The following is a 16010-nucleotide window of genomic DNA, read 5'->3' on the forward strand; positions in this document are numbered from 1 at the left end:
GCACCTGCCGGCTGCCCCTTGTACCCCTCCTCTCGCTCCTCAGGGCAGAGGACACGCGGCCCTCCGAGCCCCTCCCCCTCCAGGGGACCAGGGACACCAGCTGCCCAGAGGGCCAGAGGGCTGCTATTTGTGTTGGTTGGTTGGTTGGTTGGTTGGTTGTGAGGAAAACCAGCCTCCCAAGGCCAGAGTCTCAAGCCTGGGGGGCCATGAGCCCCAGGGCAGCAGCGCCTGGCCCAGCCCGGTCCACCCCGACCAGCGACCAGCGGCCAGCGGGGGCGGCGGTGGGGCCAGAGACAGGAGACCGAGAGGCCGAGGCCAGCTGCCCCTGCCCATCCAGTCAGCCCCCGACTCCTCTGTCTGCCACCCCTCCCCACTGCAGCCCGAGCCCCGCCCAGCCTGTGAACTCAACCTCAAGGTTAGGGCTGGAGAGTGGGGACAGGACGGGGATGGGGGGGACCTCACCACACCCCCCCCCACCCCAGTGGAGGGGCATCTAAGTGCCCCTACCCCTTCCAGACAAAGAGCCTTCCTGAGTGCCCAGAGCAGGGAGCCCACCCCCACCTCCACCCCCAGGCCAGGCACCCTGCCGCCTTCCACAGCCGTCCCCCTGGACCTTGACCCAGGTGGGCCTTTACCCGCTCCCAGGGCTCCTTAAGAGCCTGGCCTGGGCAGCCCGGGGCTGGGCCCCACCTGGCCGCTGCTGCACCTCTCTGTGGGGAAGACCCCTTCCCCCAGGTCCAGAGCACATTCCGGAGGAGAGCCAAAGTCTCGGAAATCCAGAGCCTGATGCAAAACAACTCCTACTCAAACAATAGTAGCTCTCCTCCCTGGAGCCCACAACCGGACTGCCCAGGTGGGGAAACTGAGGCCTGGAGGGCCCCACCCATATGGACAGGCAGCTGGACTGGGAGCCAGGGGGCCTAGGTTTCTCCCTCAGTGCTGCGTGACACCAGGACCCTCCTTTCCCCTGGTCTCTGTGTTCTCAGCTTCCAGGGGTGACTGGGGACCCCCTGCTGGTGTCCCTGTGGGCCAGTCCCTGTCCTGGCCCCCAGAGAGGACAGAACATTGGGGGCAGGGGGAAGGGGCTGGTGCCTGCGACGACCCCCCTGCCCAGGGCCCTCAAGACCACCCTCGGGGCCCTGGGATGCTGCAGCTGTAGGCCCACACACCCCACCGGGGCCTAGCCCAGCCCATACCTGATGGTGCTGCCTGACAGCCCGCTGGATGATTCCGGCACAGCGGGCAATCAAGTAGGACAGTGTGAGCATCGCTGCCCAGCCCCTTCTCCCAGCAAGCTCCCGGGGGTGCCCAGCCCTGGGCCCCCAGAGGCCAGGCAGGAGCCCCCGGTGTAGGCAGGCCCTCCCACCAACACGTACTGGGGCTGGAATGTTCTGGGCACCATGTTCTCCAGGAGGCGAGGAGGGCAAGGGTAGGAGGGGCCGAGGCTCGTCCTTGTTTGGGGCCTTGTTCTCACAGTACCCTGAGGAGGGGCTGACCTATACAAGGCTCCCCCGCCCCCCACCCCCCATGACCTCACGGCTCTGGCCCCAGGATCCTGCCTGGCCCAGATGCTGGGTGCCCGCAGGTCAGGGAGACAGTCTAGCCAGGGCAGGGTGCAAGGAGCCACAGCCCTGCCACAGAGGCACTGAGGGGCCTGGTAGGGTGGCCTCTGTAACAGGCAAGTTCCTCGTCCTCACCAGGCAGGCGGGCAGCTCCTGCGGGCCCCCACTCCGTGACATGCCATACCAGGGGGGGGCGCTATTTTTCTAAAACGGGGTGTGGGCCACTTGGTGTGGACACTGATGGGTGCCACAGGACGGCCCCTCCCCTCCCCAACTCGCCAGGCCCAGGAATCCGACCTCCAGCCCAGGGCAGGGGGTGAATGACCACAGCCCAGCCCGCTATTTGCTAAGTTGGCAGGAACTCGACCCATGTGGGAGGGGGGGCGGGGGCAGCAGGGAGCCTCTGCTTGGGGTTCTCAACTGCCAGCTTCTCCCCCTGGTCCTCCCCGCTCAGAGCTGCAACCAGACATGGCAGGGTGGGGGGGACAGCTCTCCAGGGGGTACCCCTCGGTCATCATCCTCAGGAGGGGGCCCCAGAATTCAGCCCAGGACCCTTGGGAATGTAACTCTGGGGAGCGGCCGTAGTGAAGACGGGGCTGTGCATTTAGCTGATGCTCCGTGAGTAGCAATGACCACTACCGCTGCGCACAGTCACCCTGATTTCTGGCTCCGGCACACGATCCCCACCTTGTGGGGCAGAAGATGCCCCAGGTCCGGCTGGCAAGGTGGTTTTGGTGCAGGGAAAGCGTGTCTGGGTGGCTTTGGTTTCCTGTTGTCGGTTCGAATGAGCAGGAACTTGAGGACCGCTGGGCCAAGAGCCCTCCTCCTCCACGGGGGAGTCAGGGGCGTCTGGGGAAGCGAGCCCCCTCCCACACCGGCTCAGGAGCCTCCCCCCCCCCCCCCCCGTGAGCCCTTGCAAGGCCCATCCTCACTGTCCCAGAGTGCCCAACCCATGCGCGGCACTGAGTGGCCTGGCCCTGAGCTGGGACATGCCCACACAGAGGGGGTCCAAAATGGGGGAGACAGTGGGCTGGCCTCCACGGCCCTCCTGTAGGCAGCCCCCCAGGGGAGGGAGGCTCAGTGCCGAGTGGGCACAAGAGAGCCCAACCCTTGGGATCCCGTCCGCATCCCCTTGGGCCCCCGGCCCTCACCTTGAACCCGATGCCACCCTTCTTACAGCACAGACAGGCCAGCATGAGGGCAATGACAGTGAAGAGCCCGGAGAAGGACACGGCCACCACAGCCAGGGAGGACGACCAGGAGAGCTCACTGAGGGGGGCGCCGTCTGCCGAGGAAGAGGGGGTCACGGGGCAGCCTCCAAGGCTCCGGCCCCCCAGGCTCACCCTCTCCCTCCAGGTGCACCCAGGGCCCAGCCAAGCCCCTGCCTCCCCAGCCCGCCCTGACCCTCGCTCTGAGACCTGCCACCCACAGGCACAGCCCCAGGGCTCAGGGCAGAGCGGCCGCCGTGGCCCGGAGCCTGCAGTTCCCCGGACGGCCACTGGGTGCCGCTGCGGCCTCACTCAGAGAACACGGAGGCGGTAAAGCGGCTGGAGCCTTTCCCAGGTCCCAGCTGTGGGGGTTCACGGACGCCCCTCCATGAGGCCAGGGTCTCGGGGCTGTGGGAAACTGCCCTCCACGTCTCTTCCAGACTTTGGTCACCCCACCTCCCCTCTCCGGAGCCTGCGCCAGGGGCTGTCATGCCCTCAAAGCTACGAGGACAGCACCCGCCAACACTGCGGGACCCCAAGGGCGGGGAGGGACCCTCAGGGCACGCTGTGAGGGAGAGGTGTGGGGGCAGCCGCGTGCCAGGCTCTGTGCCGCTGGGGGCCAGAGCCATGAGCCAGGCCCGTCTGGCTTCTGAGGCACAGGGACCCCACTGCCCCGAGAAGGTGGCGCTACAGCCACGGGGCAGCAGAGTCCCCCCATGTGGCTTGGCCTTTCCAAGTCACCCTCTTGCTGAAGCGCCCGGTTTCTGTCCTGGGAACAGCAGCGACCCCTCGTTCTGCAGCACTGGTCCACAAGGGCCCCCTCATGGCTAGCCCTCACCAGATGGGGAACCTGACGTGCCAGGATAGCATCACGTGGCACATACAGGTGGCCCCCAAGCCAGGGCTCTGAGCTGCCCCCATCCCCCCCCCCAGCTCTGCTCATCTGGTGTCCACGGGCCAGCACGGCAGGCCTGCCCCTCCTGTCCTGTCACACTGCACCCCCTTCCCCCAAAGACTTCTGTCTGTCCATCCCCGATTTGGCCCCTGGAGGCTTTCTGCCCCCAATTCCTCTGCACACACCAAGCATCCCCACCCCTCAGCCCCCAGTGGCCGATCCCCCAACCCGCCACCCAGCCCAGCACACCTGGCATCCCGAGCCCATCAGTTCAGGACAGACCCAGTCTCAGCAGGGCCTCGGGGGTCCCAAATGGTCACTGAGGTGGCCCTCAGGCCTGACCCCGATGGACAGGAAGAAATGAAGGCTCCATGAAAGTGAGGAGCCTGCCTAGGGTGGCAGAGCTGACCTCCGACTGACGTGCCCCTGTCCCCATGCCTTCTGTGCCGACATAGGAACCCAAGCTAACGTGGCATCTGGGAGGGCCGCCTGGAGGCAGTGTGAGCCCGAGGGCCTGGAAAGATGGCGAACACAGCCTGGACTCCCGCTCAGGTCTCCAAGCTCATTCCCCACACCCACACGGAAGATGGAGGGGCCCAGGTAGCAGGGGCCGGGCAGGGCCAGAGAGCCAGGAGGACGGGGCCACCGTGGCAGGGGAAACCGGCCGGGCCTGCACCAGGAGGAAACCTGCGTGGAGGGCAGCCACAGGCCGTGTCCCGGTGCCCCAGGGGTCCAAAGCGGACACCCCCCCAGGGCCTCTGCAGGCCAAGTCGGGTGTGTGTGTTGAAAGTCGTGCACTGGGCTCCAACACCTGATAGCACACGGCCCACAGGCGCTGGCCCGTGGCGTTTCCTCCCGGGGCTGGAGATCCCCGCACCCCCAGGGAGCAGCCAGAGCCCTCAAGGCCGCTCCACTGCCATGGGGACCCACTGGGCACCCAGCACGCTCCTCTCCAGATGCCCCCACCTGCACACGCAATCCTGCACCTCCCTCTCCTGGCTGCTCCTGCAGCCTGGGGCAGGGCTTCCGGCCCGCTGGGTCCTTGAGGAAGACAGCAGGCACCGTGGTGCAACAGCCACCCACCCGGCAGGGCTGCACAGGCTGCTGCGGGGCACAACTACCTCAGGAGGCCCAGCTTCAGCCTCCACCCTCAGCCTCCACGCTCAGCCTCCACCCTCAGCCTCCACGCTCAACCTCCACCTTTAGCCTCCACCCTCAGCCTCCACCCTCAGCATCCACGCTCAGCCTCCACCCTCAGCCTCCATGCTCAACCTCCACCTTTAGCCTCCACCCTCAGCCTCCACCCTCAGCCTCCACGCTCAGCCTCCACCCTCAGCCTCCACCTTTAGCCTCCACCCTCAGCCTCCACGCTCAGCCTCCACCCTCAGCCTCCACCCTCAGCCTCCACGCTCAGCCTCCACCCTCAGCTTCCACGCTCAGCCTCCACCCTCAGCCTCCACGCTCAACCTCCACGCTCAACCTCCACCTTTAGCCTCCACCCTCAGCCTCCACGCTCAGCCTCCACCCTCAGCCTCCACGCTCAGCCTCCACCTTTAGCCTCCACCCTCAGCCTCCACGCTCAGCCTCCACGCTCAGCCTCCACCCTCAGCCTCCACCTTTAGCCTCCACCTTTAGCCTCCACCCTCAGCCTCCACGCTCAGCCTCCACCCTCAGCCTCCACGCTCAGCCTCCACCTTTAGCCTCCACCCTCAGCCTCCACTCTCAGCCTCCACGCTCAGCCTCCACCCTCAGCCTCCACGCTCAGCCTCCACCCTCAGCCTCCACGCTCAACCTCCACCTTTAGCCTCCACCTTTAGCCTCCACCTCAGCCTCCACCCTCAGCCTCCACGCTCAGCCTCCACCTTTAGCCTCCACCCTCAGCCTCCACGCTCAGCCTCCACGCTCAGCCTCCACCCTCAGCCTCCACCCTCAGCCTCCACCTTTAGCCTCCACCTTTAGCCTCCACCCTCAGCCTCCACGCTCAGCCTCCACCCTCAGCCTCCACCTTCAGCCTCCACCCTCAGCCTCCCCTCCGTGTGCAGAACTGGGGGCAGGGAGCAAGTTCACTGAAAACAGGGTTGGAACACTGCAGGGCCTGTGGGTGGCCGGAAGCACAGGTCGAACCAAACCCCTTGAGGGGCGGCTACAGCCTGGGGGCAGCTGTAGGAGGTGGGGGTGGGTGGGGACGGGGGTGGTTCTAGAGGAAAACCCCAGGGGGGGCCTCCTAAAAGCAGCAGCTAGGGCCCTCCCTGCCACCTTCAGTGCCCCGCGGGCTGGGTGGGTCACAGTTGGGGCATAAAAGGGGCTTTTCTGTTGTCATTAAGGTCCTGCTGTAAGCACGTGAACCCACACAGAAGGGACCACAGAGTACGGCTCCTTCACGTGAAGACACGAGACGTCAAAGCCAACACGTTCAGGAAATGGAAACGCCCATGAGAAGGGACAACAAAAGCTACCGCGCACACAGCAGGCACCGTGTCATTGCAGGCGCTGGCTCTGCCGACCAGAACCAGCCAGCATCCCGGCCACCCTGTCCCTGGTCCCGCCTCTGCACATGCCCTCCTGCAGGGGCCGTTTATGGCACTGGACCGTCTTTTGCCAGTTACATTTTTTTTTAATGTTTATTTATTTTTGAGATAACGCGAGAGACAGAGTGCAAGCAGCGGAGGGGCAGACAGAGGGAGACACAGAATCCGAAGTGGGCTCCAGGCCCCGAGCTGTCAGCCCAGAGCCCGACGCGGGGCTCGAACCCACGAACCGCGAGACCATGACCCGAGCCGGAGTTGGACGCTCAACCAAATGAGCCACTCAGGCACCCCGCCAGTTACATTTAAGAAAACACTTCCATCCACTGCAGAAGCAACACAGAAAGTGAGGCAGAGACCCCAGGTCCTGTCACCGTCCACGGGTCAGCCTCCACCCTGCCCCGAACGGGACGCCTCCTCGATGGCCTGGTGGCCCGGGCACCACGGTCCAACGCGGCCGGGTCTTTCCCACAGGAGGCACCGCGTTCTGGAAAACTGTACGGCCACGTTTAGGAGCAGTGCCTCACATTTATGGGGCACCTGCTGTGTACCGAGGTCTCCCTTCCAGGTTGCGGAGGGGACAGAGCATTTCTGGGGACCTGGAAGGGAGATGGACAAGGCACAGGTCAGAACAGAACCAGGTGCCGGGCTGGGCTTCCCGTAAAAGGAAAATGTGACTTGTTTCTGCCATCAGGTGGGGACAGGTGTCTGGGCGGGACTGTCACATGACCTAGATCACCGCCCCCACCACCAGTCGTCTGTCAGCGAGTCCTGTGACCCTAAGGGGGATGAAACTCTAACCTGGTGACAGAAGCTACAACAAGCAGAGAGGGGGGGTGGCCGTGTGTCTGTGGCTGATCACACATGGAAAAGTGGTGATTGTTACCAGCACGCACGTGCTGCTGCGGGACATGTGGGGAGCCAGGGCCTGAAGGGACAGCCCGGAGCCAGGCCGGCCGGCCAGAAGACCCCACACAGAACACAGGCGGTGGCGGGATGGAGGGACCGTGCAGGGGAAGAGCCACGTCCCCACACACCGCAGTATCTTCAAACTGACATCTGGAAGTCAAATCACAGCACCGGAGAAGAAAAGAGGGAGACACCAGGCTTCTTCGTGGAAAAGAATGTTTAAGCTGAAAGCAACAGAGGGAATCACAAAATATCGATGGGTTTCGCTCCATAAAAACGTATGTTCCATAAAAGCCCCAAATTGAGGGCGCATGGCAAACCAGGAAAAACGATTTACAGAACACCTATCACAAGACGGGTAGCATTACTCTACAGGGCCCACCATCAGCGAAAATTAAAAAAAAAAAATACGTTAAGACCCCATAACACAAACAAACAGACTAAGCAAAGCCCGCAAGGAAACGATCAGCCTCGGCTGTAATCAAAGAGGCGCAACTCGAAACACGAAGTCCGCTTCCGGCCTGAGCGAGTTCCCAGAACCCCCCGTCCTCGCTGAAGCCAGGGCACCAGAAGCAGCCGCCAGGCTCCCCGTGCGAGAATCGGAGAATCAACTGGAAAACGGTTCAGAGATGTGGGTGCAGCTCCTTGGGGACCGAGCTTCTCGTTGGCCAAGTGATTCCTTGTCTGGGAATTTATTTATTTTTTAATGTTGATTTATTTGGGTGGGAGGGGCAGACAGAGAGAGGGGGACAGAAGATCCCAAGCAGGCTCCGCACTGTCAGCACAGAGCCCCGTGCGGGGCTCGAGCTCACGAACCGAGAGATCAGGACCTGAGCTGAAGTCAGACGCTCAACCGACTGAGCCACCCAGGCGTCCCCACCTTGTCTGGGAATTTCAACCAAGAGACTAACCCGGAGGGTGCACAAGTCCTGAATAAATGAACGGAGGAATGAGAGCGCTAACTCCGAAGACAGACACACGTCCCACGCATTCGCTACGGTGACGGTTCTAAGAAGGACCAGTAAGGAAGAGTCCACCAGTAAGGAAGGATTGAACAAAACGGTGTATCTGCAAAGGAGCCAGAGAAAGTGAGCTGAAGAAGTTTTCAAAGTGGAAATCTCAACGTGATGCTACTCAGGAGAAGGAAGACACACGAGGACACGTTTGGGCGCCGGGCAAGTGTCCGTCACGTGACTGTGCGGCCAAGGGGTCGGGGGGCCCCCCCAAACCACGCGCGAGGTCTCCCGAGGGCCAACCATCAACGGGCGTGGTTGAGTCTATGTCAGTCACACGTCGATAAGGTGGAAAGCAAGAGGCAGGACTGCTCCTAAATCCAGGTCACGGTTGTGTTAAGAAAAAAAAATTCACCTGGAAGAAAATCTCTCAAACCGTGAGCGGTGCCCGTCTGGGGCGGCAGAAGCCGCTTACCGCCTGCTCGTTGCTGGCACATTCCATATGGCCGCTGCCGAGCACGCGGTCTCTAGAATCTAGCGTGTGTCATCTCCTGTAATTCTCACTCACAGCCCATCGTTCCATCTGGAAAGACCCCCACGGCCGCAGAGCACGCAGAACAGGGCCCCGGCGTCACCGAGTCCTGGGCTCGGCCCCCCACACCCTGTCCAACCTTCAGGGGTCTGAAGCTTCCAGGCCATTCCTCACCCAGGCGGGCGCCATCTTCAAAAGCACCACCCACCGATGGCCCCTCTGAGCCATCCACGCTGAGCCCCACTTGCCCACGGGCTTGGCGTGAGGGGACGTCCCTGGGGGCCTGAGACACAGGCAGTACTCGGGGGCCATGCTGAAGGAGCGAGGGCGGGGCCCGTCAACCCTCCAACCTCGAAGCCACGTGCCTCGGTTTCCCCAGTCTCCTCTGGAGAGGCCACCCCCTGCTGTCCACCTGGCATCTGCTCTGAAGGGTAAGTGAGCAGTCTGACCACTAAGATGCCATGATTTTTGTTTAATTTTTATATATTTTATTCTGAGGGGGAGAGAGAGAGAGAGAGAAAGAACTCGTGGGGGAGGGGCAGAGCAAGGGGGACAGCGCAGAGCCCGACATGGGTCTCGAACTCTCAACCCATGAGATCGTGACCTGACCCAGGGGCAGATGCTCAGCCAGCTGAGCCCCCCAGGCGCCCCGATGCCATGATTTTTTAACGGGAAGTAAGCGTCGTGAGGCCCCACGGGTGTGGAGTCTCCAGAGCAGCAGAAAACAGGGGGTGTTTGCCAGGGGCCGTGCGACGGGGAGTGGCTGCTGGTGGCTCGTTGTGTTGTTACGGGGTGAGGAGAATGTTCTGGAACCAGAGGGGTGGGTGCATGACACTGGGCACTAAATACCCTGCATCGCTCACTTCCAGACGGTCCCCTTTACGTTACGTGAGCTTCACCTCGACTTCAAAGTGTCCAGAGAGCACTCAGACGCCCGTGGAGGCCAGGTCAAGGGTCACGTCCACAACAGAGAGTACTGTCCATCGAGGCCTGATGCCCTCTGCTGCTCGCACCACGGAGAGCTCACTCCCCAGCAGGAGCAGCCGAGGGGTCCCCAGCCCAGCCCAGTGCGCCCCGGGCTCCTCACGTGGCCTGCCCAGGCTGCCCAGCCCACGGGGACTCCAGCGCGGGGATCAGCCGCAGGCCCGGGGCGGGGCCTCGGCCGGGCGTCTGAGGACATCCTGGCACCAGTCCCCCTGCCCCCATGCCCGGTGACGCAAACGGGGTCCTGCACAGGAAGGAACCACAGCCAGGAGGGCGTTCTGCTGAGTTAACAGGATGAGGCAAGTGAACAGTGTTAAGGGTGGCAGTTTGCGTGCCCAGGGTGTCAGGGGCCAACGTCCCAGGGAGGCCCCACTGACCCCATCGTCTGCCCCTGACACCCCCATCTCCCAGCCCCCTGCCGAAGCAAGCAGGAGTCAGCAGGATTCTGGGGTTCCCGGGGCAGGGGGGTGGCCGGCAGGAGAGGTCCCCACCCCCACCAGCCGTCCTGGAAGCAGAGCCAGTGCTGGGGGCGGAGGGGGCTGAGGTCCTCCACGACGGTTGGTCTGTGGGCCCAGACGTGGAAGTTTTCCCTAGAGGAGCGGAATTCTGGAGTGGGGACACGGGCGCCCTCCACCAGGTCTGGGCCCTCGTGTGGCCAGGCGCCTCCCAGGGGGACCCAGGCTCGTGCGTTTCCTCCCTTCTTCCCCCCGATCTCAGAGATCAGCAGGAACGATGACAGGACGGACCGGGGACTGAAACCAGAGCCCCCACTTGTCTGTAAGGGGGGCTGCAGGCTGCCGGGGTGGGAGTGGCAGCCAGAGACACACGCGGGCCCCCTGAGACGAAAGCCACACCTGCAGGAGACGCCCCACAAGAGCCGGGGCTGTGTCCAGAACCGTCACGCGCGGCCCCGAGGCTCACCTGACCACGTCCTCCCCACCTCAGAACCCGACTCTGGGCAGGGTCGCAGCTGCCCAGCCTCCGCCCCCCGCAGGTGCGTCTGGGTGGGGAGGCTGTGGCCCACTGCCCCCACCGCAGAACCTTCCAAACCTCTCACCCCCGAGTCCCGGTCTCCTGCTCTGTGCAGGACAGGGGGCGGGGGACGTGCACACAGGGCTGGACGGTGAGCAGGTGATCTGAACAGTCGTGCACCCCAAAGACAGAGGTGGGGCCGTGAGGTGAAGGCACGCCCCCTCCAAGAGAGACAAGTGTCCACCTAGAGCGACAGGCCTGGAGCCGGCGGTCACGGCTCAAAGCCCTGCAGGTGCAGACGGCCTGCCCGGGCGGCTGTGGCCAGGGGCCAAGTGGGGTCACGGCAGCCGCTTACCCGAGAGGGCTCTTTCCGGAGCCCCCGACCACAGATCCACGGAGGGCGGCCCGGCAGCCGGCGTGGCCGGTATCAGCCCCTTCCTGCTGTCGCTGTGGGTCGGGACCTAGAACCTCACCCAGAGCCTAAGAGGGGGAAGCCTGGGTTCCAGCTCCCCAGGGGCAGGATACCTCCGCGGGGGGCCCGGGGCCTTCCTTCCGGAGAAGGGGGGAGGGACAGCACACAGGTCCCCACGTCCTCACACACGGGCACTCACACGCACGTGCGCGCACACACACACACACACACACACACACTTAAGTACATACACATTTGGTCCTACGCTCACAAGCTTTCATGTGTTCAGTCTCCCACCCACGCACACCCAGGCACACCTCTAGGCCCTCACATGCACACGCACGTGCCTGCTCCCAGATACGTGCACACACACTTGCACGCTCACACCTGCACACACACGCACTCCCTGCCATCACGCGCGTGCTCTGGAGCGCACACTGGCGGTTTGGGGGGGGGGCACACCCCTGGGGGCTCCCTCCAGGTTCCGCCCCAGGACCGAACCCCAGGGCCAGATGAGCAGCCGGCCGGCTCTGCCCCACATCAGGCCAGCTTGTCACAAACACAGGGACGGAAGGAAGTTCTGCAATCTGCACGCTGTCCAGTGACACATGAGAAAGCCCAGGCCTGGCCACCATCCACATCAGAGCCCCCTCCTGCACCATGGGTGCACTCTCACAGCTGGTCCTGAGGAGGGGGCCTGGGGGTCTGGGCGAGGACCGCTAACATGGGTGCCACGGCCTGCCTCTATGCTCCCCTCTGGCTGACACACAGTCCCCTCTGCACAAATGCTCCTCCCACTTGGTCCCCGGCCTCGTCCTCCTGTCCTTCTGAGACATGCAGCACGTCCAAGGCCCGCACTCCCCCTGGGGGCCTGTGGGTGACACCCCGGGAAAGCAGGCCGACTGTTGTGTTCACCCGGGGACCCCGTTCTGACACACGCCCGGCACGAGGCTGCCTCGAGGGGCCGGAGCTGGATAGATGAGTGCTTTCTCTTGAGCCCGGCGGGGCGGGGGCTGCTGGGGGACAGCAGCTTGGTAGAGGCCAAGGGGCCACCAGGCCAGGCTCGCCCCAGCCCAGATCTCCTGACATCCTTGCCTCCAAGTTTCTGCCTGGACCCCATGCAGGGCAGAGTTGGGGTGAGGCCGGCTAGGGAAGGAGGAAGGCAGGGACGTCGCCCAGGCCAGGGGCAGCCTCGGCCACGAGCAGGAATGCGCCCATGGGCCCAGCAGAAGGAGCCCAGGCCCCACCGAGGACCAGGACAGCCTCTTCCAAGGCTACGCGGCTTTGATCTGAGCAAGATCGTTCCTTTGGGTGGATCACCCACGGGCGCTGGAAGCTGCCTCTTGGGGGGGTGCGCAGCCCGCTCAGAAGCGCGAGCGCCAGCCACGACACCTGTGTCTGGCCAGGAGCTTGGCCCAGGACGCGTCCACACCACGCCCAACCGATGAGGGAGAGGCTGTAACGGGCGTTCACAGAAGAGACGTGCAAACGGGCAACAAGGCCCCGGAAAGGCCTCGAAGGCGCCAGGTGGTGGGAAAAGGCAAGTGAGGCTGCCGCGGGGCGCCCTGGGTTGGCGGCCACCACGCGCTGGGCGGCCCACGGCGTCCACTGCGGCTGCCCCCACCCCGAGCGGCTTCAGCCCCTCTCCCAGCAGGGCCCCGACGGGGGGGGGGGGGGGACAAGGGAGACCCCGCGCTGCGCAACTTGTGGACACGAAATGTGCCCGTGAGGCCAGCCCCTGGAGGCACACGCGGTGCCGGTGGGGGGCAGGGAGTGGGGAGGGCCTGGTGGTCAGCATGGGGACACCAGCATGGGGACACCCGCCGCTCGGACGGTTGCACGACTCCGTGAATGCAGTAAACACCACCAGAGTACGCGCTTCCAAGGAGGTGAGTCCGGGGCGCCTGGGCGGCTCAGTCGGTTGAGCATGTGACCAGCTCAGGTCATGATCGCGCAGTTCCTGAGTTCAAGCCCCGCGTCCATCGGGTTCGCTGCTGTCCACGTGGAGCCTGCTTAGAGCCTCTGTCCCCCCCCGCCCCTCCCCCTCTCAGAAATTAAAGAAAAAGCCAGGGGCGGGGTGAGTCCCTTGGAATGTGAATTATATCTCAACAATGCTGTCATAGGGAAGTCGGGGACAGAAGGCAATGGCCGTCCACACCAGGTCACTGGAGGAACAGTGCCATCGGCGTGAGTGGGACGGACACCCGACAAACAACCCACCCGCCTGGCCTGAGGCCAAGCAACAGCCACTGGAGGCCCTGGGTCCTCCTACTCGGGGGGTCGGAGCCCCCGCACCTGCTGGGGACCACAGGCGGCCCCGCAGCCCCTTGTTCAAAATCATTAAGAATTTTAACATGGCACGAAGCCTGTGGGACCCTCCCCGGAGCCAGACCCCGACGAGGACTCCCCAAGTCCCCAAGACGGCGTCCTCAGAACCATCCTGCTGCCGGGCTCCCACGCCGGCCTCAGCACAGGGGAGGCCTCGGCGGAGTCCAGAGGTGGGACCCGGGCTCCCCTGCTCCCGGCCTGGCTCCCACGGACGGACAGCTTGTCTCCCCGGCCAGCCCAAGGCCAGCGGCCAGGGCACCCTGACCGGCAGGTGGGCACACCCCTCATGGGGAGGGGCACCACCGCACCCTCGCCAGGGCTGAGCAAGGCCAGGTCCGGCCACACCCCACCGTGGGAGGTGACCCCGTCGCCAGGATCCCACCGCCTCATGCACACGCGCCGACCCCTAGGCCGCCCAGCCACTGCACTGGCCCTGCCCACTCCTGTCCTGCCACTTCCTCCTCCCCAGAGCAGAGGCTGGGCCTCGCGACCACAAGCCCCCGTCCCCCGGGGCCCGACGGTGGAGAGCGGCCCCTGTCCTCCCAGAAACCCCCACTTACCCGCTCCGGGCGGCCGCTCCCACGTGGCTCCGACCGCTGGTCTCACCCCAGAGTGACTCTCCGGAGACCCCTGACCCTACTCGGGGCCCCCAGGCGCCCCGCCTCGGCCCTGCCACTGCCCGAGGAAGCCCGGGGGTGGGGGGGGGCTTGGCATGGACACGGCCCAGACAGGCCGCCTGGGAACTGGCCTCCGGCCCTGCGTCCCCTGCCCTCGCTTCCTCTGCTGCTTCCTCTGCGGGGGGCGGGGAGGCCTCGGGCCGCCGTCCCACTGGCGCCCCTTCCCGTGCGACAGGCAGGTCCTGAGGATGCCTGCGCGTGGTCGCCTCACTTTCTTCCCAAGGCTCCACCAGGTGGGGACAGCCGCCCCGTCTGCACAGGTGGCGGAGGCAGGCTGAGGGCGGGAGGCAGGCTCGGAGCCACCAGGGGCTGCCGGACGGCACATCACCAGCGGGGACGGGGCACAACAGCGCTGGGAGCCAGAAGTCCTCGGGTCAGGGCCACGCTCCCTCCGGGTCCTGCCGGCCTTTCCCAGTTTCTGGGGGTGCCAGGAGGCCTCCCACTTTCCCGCAAGGACCTCAGCCACGGGACTTAGGCCCACCCTGAACACCTACGAAGACTCCCATCCTGAGGCTCCAGATGGACAGGAACTTCGGCGGGGGACACTATTCCCCCCAGGAGCCCACTGTGGCAGGGAAGATGGGGTACGTGGGGGAGTTTCCCAGATAAAGGAGAGGCACGCGCCCCCAGGAAAGACTGTGGGTCGAGGGGCCCACCCTTGGGAAAGGCTCCGTGGCCGGGGGACAGCAGAGGCAGCCTTTGAGGGCCAGCCACCGGGACAGAGAGCTCTGGACCCCGGAGCCCCAGGCCACCTGCTTCGGGCACAGACATCCCTGCCCCCATGACTTCAAGGAGAGCAGTGATGGAGCTGGGGGCCGAGGGGGAGGCGGGATCTGGTTCTCCCCTCAGCCATGACCCCACCCAGGATGCCCTAGTACCCACCCAGGCCAGCGGAAATCAACAGCAGAATGGGGCTGTGGGTGCGACAACCAGGAGGTCACGGCCCTGGCGGGGTTCATGGGCCGGGATCCCCAAGGACAAGGTGGTGGCAAAGTCCATGCACAGAAGCCAGAGGCAGTAATATGCCCGGCGCAAGGTCACCCAAGGCCGGGGAGATGGTCTGGCCTCGGAGGGATCAGGTCCCGGCCAGCCCCAAGTTCAGGTCAGAGGCAGGCCGGGGCAGCACGGACGGGCAGCCGGCGGGTCAGAAGGCCACACTCAGGGCTAACTGCGCCCAAGGGACACTCTCCAGCCCCAGCAGGTGACCACACATGTTATTAACGGGCAGGCTCTGCCCCGGCATGTCCGCACGAGGTGCACGTGTGTGTTCATCGATGTGAAGGGGCACGTGTGCAGGCGTGCACCTGTACGTGCGTGTGCACATGAGGAGTGTAGGCGTGTGCGACGGCTTATATGTGTGCACAGTGTGTGACCACATGCGTGTGAGCACATGTGTGTGCGTGCGCACAGGAGTGCGGGTGTGTGCACAGGTGGGTGAGAATGCACGTGCGTGTGTGTGCACACGAGTGCAGGTGTGTGCGAGGTTTATATGTGTGCGTACAAGTGTGTATGAGCACGTATGTGTGCGAGTGCACATGAGGAGGGGGGGTGTGTGTGAGGTTATATGTGTGCGCACAGGAGTCTGCGTGAGCACGTGCGTGGGTGTGTGTATCACTTTCACTCACGGGAGGGCATGTGTGCATCCGTGAGCGTTCACGCGTGTACGAGTGTGTGTGAGCCTCTTTGCGTGGGTGCAGGGCCCTGTGGGGGAGAAACAGCCCCACTGAGGGAAGGGCAGAGCCTGGCTTCCCGGAGAACGTGTGGGAAGCAAAGAAACCGTCTCCCCTCCCCCTGTGCCCGGAGGGACATGGCTCCCCCTGCTGGCCCACACCCCGCGGACCCACCCCAGAGGGCACAAGAAGGGCGCTTGCCTGTGTGGTCCCAGAGGGGCCTGGGAGCTCCTGCCTCCGGCTCAGGCCAGGCCTCAGGGCAGCCGGGCTTGCAAACCGCTGCCAGTTCCCCGGGCGCCCCCGGGGTCCTCAGCTCCCCTAGGTACACCCCTCCTTTCGTCCCCTCAGACCCCCCCCCCACTGAGGCGTCACCCTAAGGCCCT

At 64.6% G+C, this 16010-nt stretch overlaps 1 protein-coding gene and 1 long non-coding RNA gene across 9 annotated transcripts in view; one reads left to right on the forward strand and one right to left on the reverse strand.

The window, feature by feature from the left end:
• Nucleotides 1-16010, reverse strand: part of AATK (apoptosis associated tyrosine kinase) — a 33590-nt gene that overhangs the window by 14046 nt on the left and 3534 nt on the right. For 2 of the 6 annotated variants that reach the window (XM_053212475.1, XM_053212476.1), the window contains exon 2: nucleotides 2714-2847. The exons of 1 other annotated variant lie outside the window; for it this stretch is intronic. In XM_053212475.1, coding sequence (XP_053068450.1) covers nucleotides 2714-2847 — 134 coding nt within the window. Of the gene's footprint in view, nucleotides 1-1196; nucleotides 2849-16010 lie in introns of those variants that run through there. 3 more of the 6 variants (XM_053212478.1, XM_053212477.1, XM_027052269.2) reach the window with 3 other exon arrangements.
• Nucleotides 700-12325, forward strand: LOC113596996 (uncharacterized). 3 transcript variants are annotated; one of them, XR_008294332.1, is made up of 4 exons: nucleotides 700-3100; nucleotides 4121-4265; nucleotides 5990-9015; nucleotides 9454-12325. It is a non-coding gene; the product is annotated as an uncharacterized LOC113596996 (long non-coding RNA). The 3 variants fall into 3 exon arrangements; XR_003417834.2 differs by having other exon boundaries at nucleotides 4121-4217; XR_008294333.1 differs by lacking the exon at nucleotides 4121-4265.

This window comes from Acinonyx jubatus, chromosome E1 (assembly GCF_027475565.1).
Source record: "Acinonyx jubatus isolate Ajub_Pintada_27869175 chromosome E1, VMU_Ajub_asm_v1.0, whole genome shotgun sequence".
Taxonomy (NCBI): Eukaryota; Metazoa; Chordata; class Mammalia; order Carnivora; family Felidae; genus Acinonyx; species Acinonyx jubatus.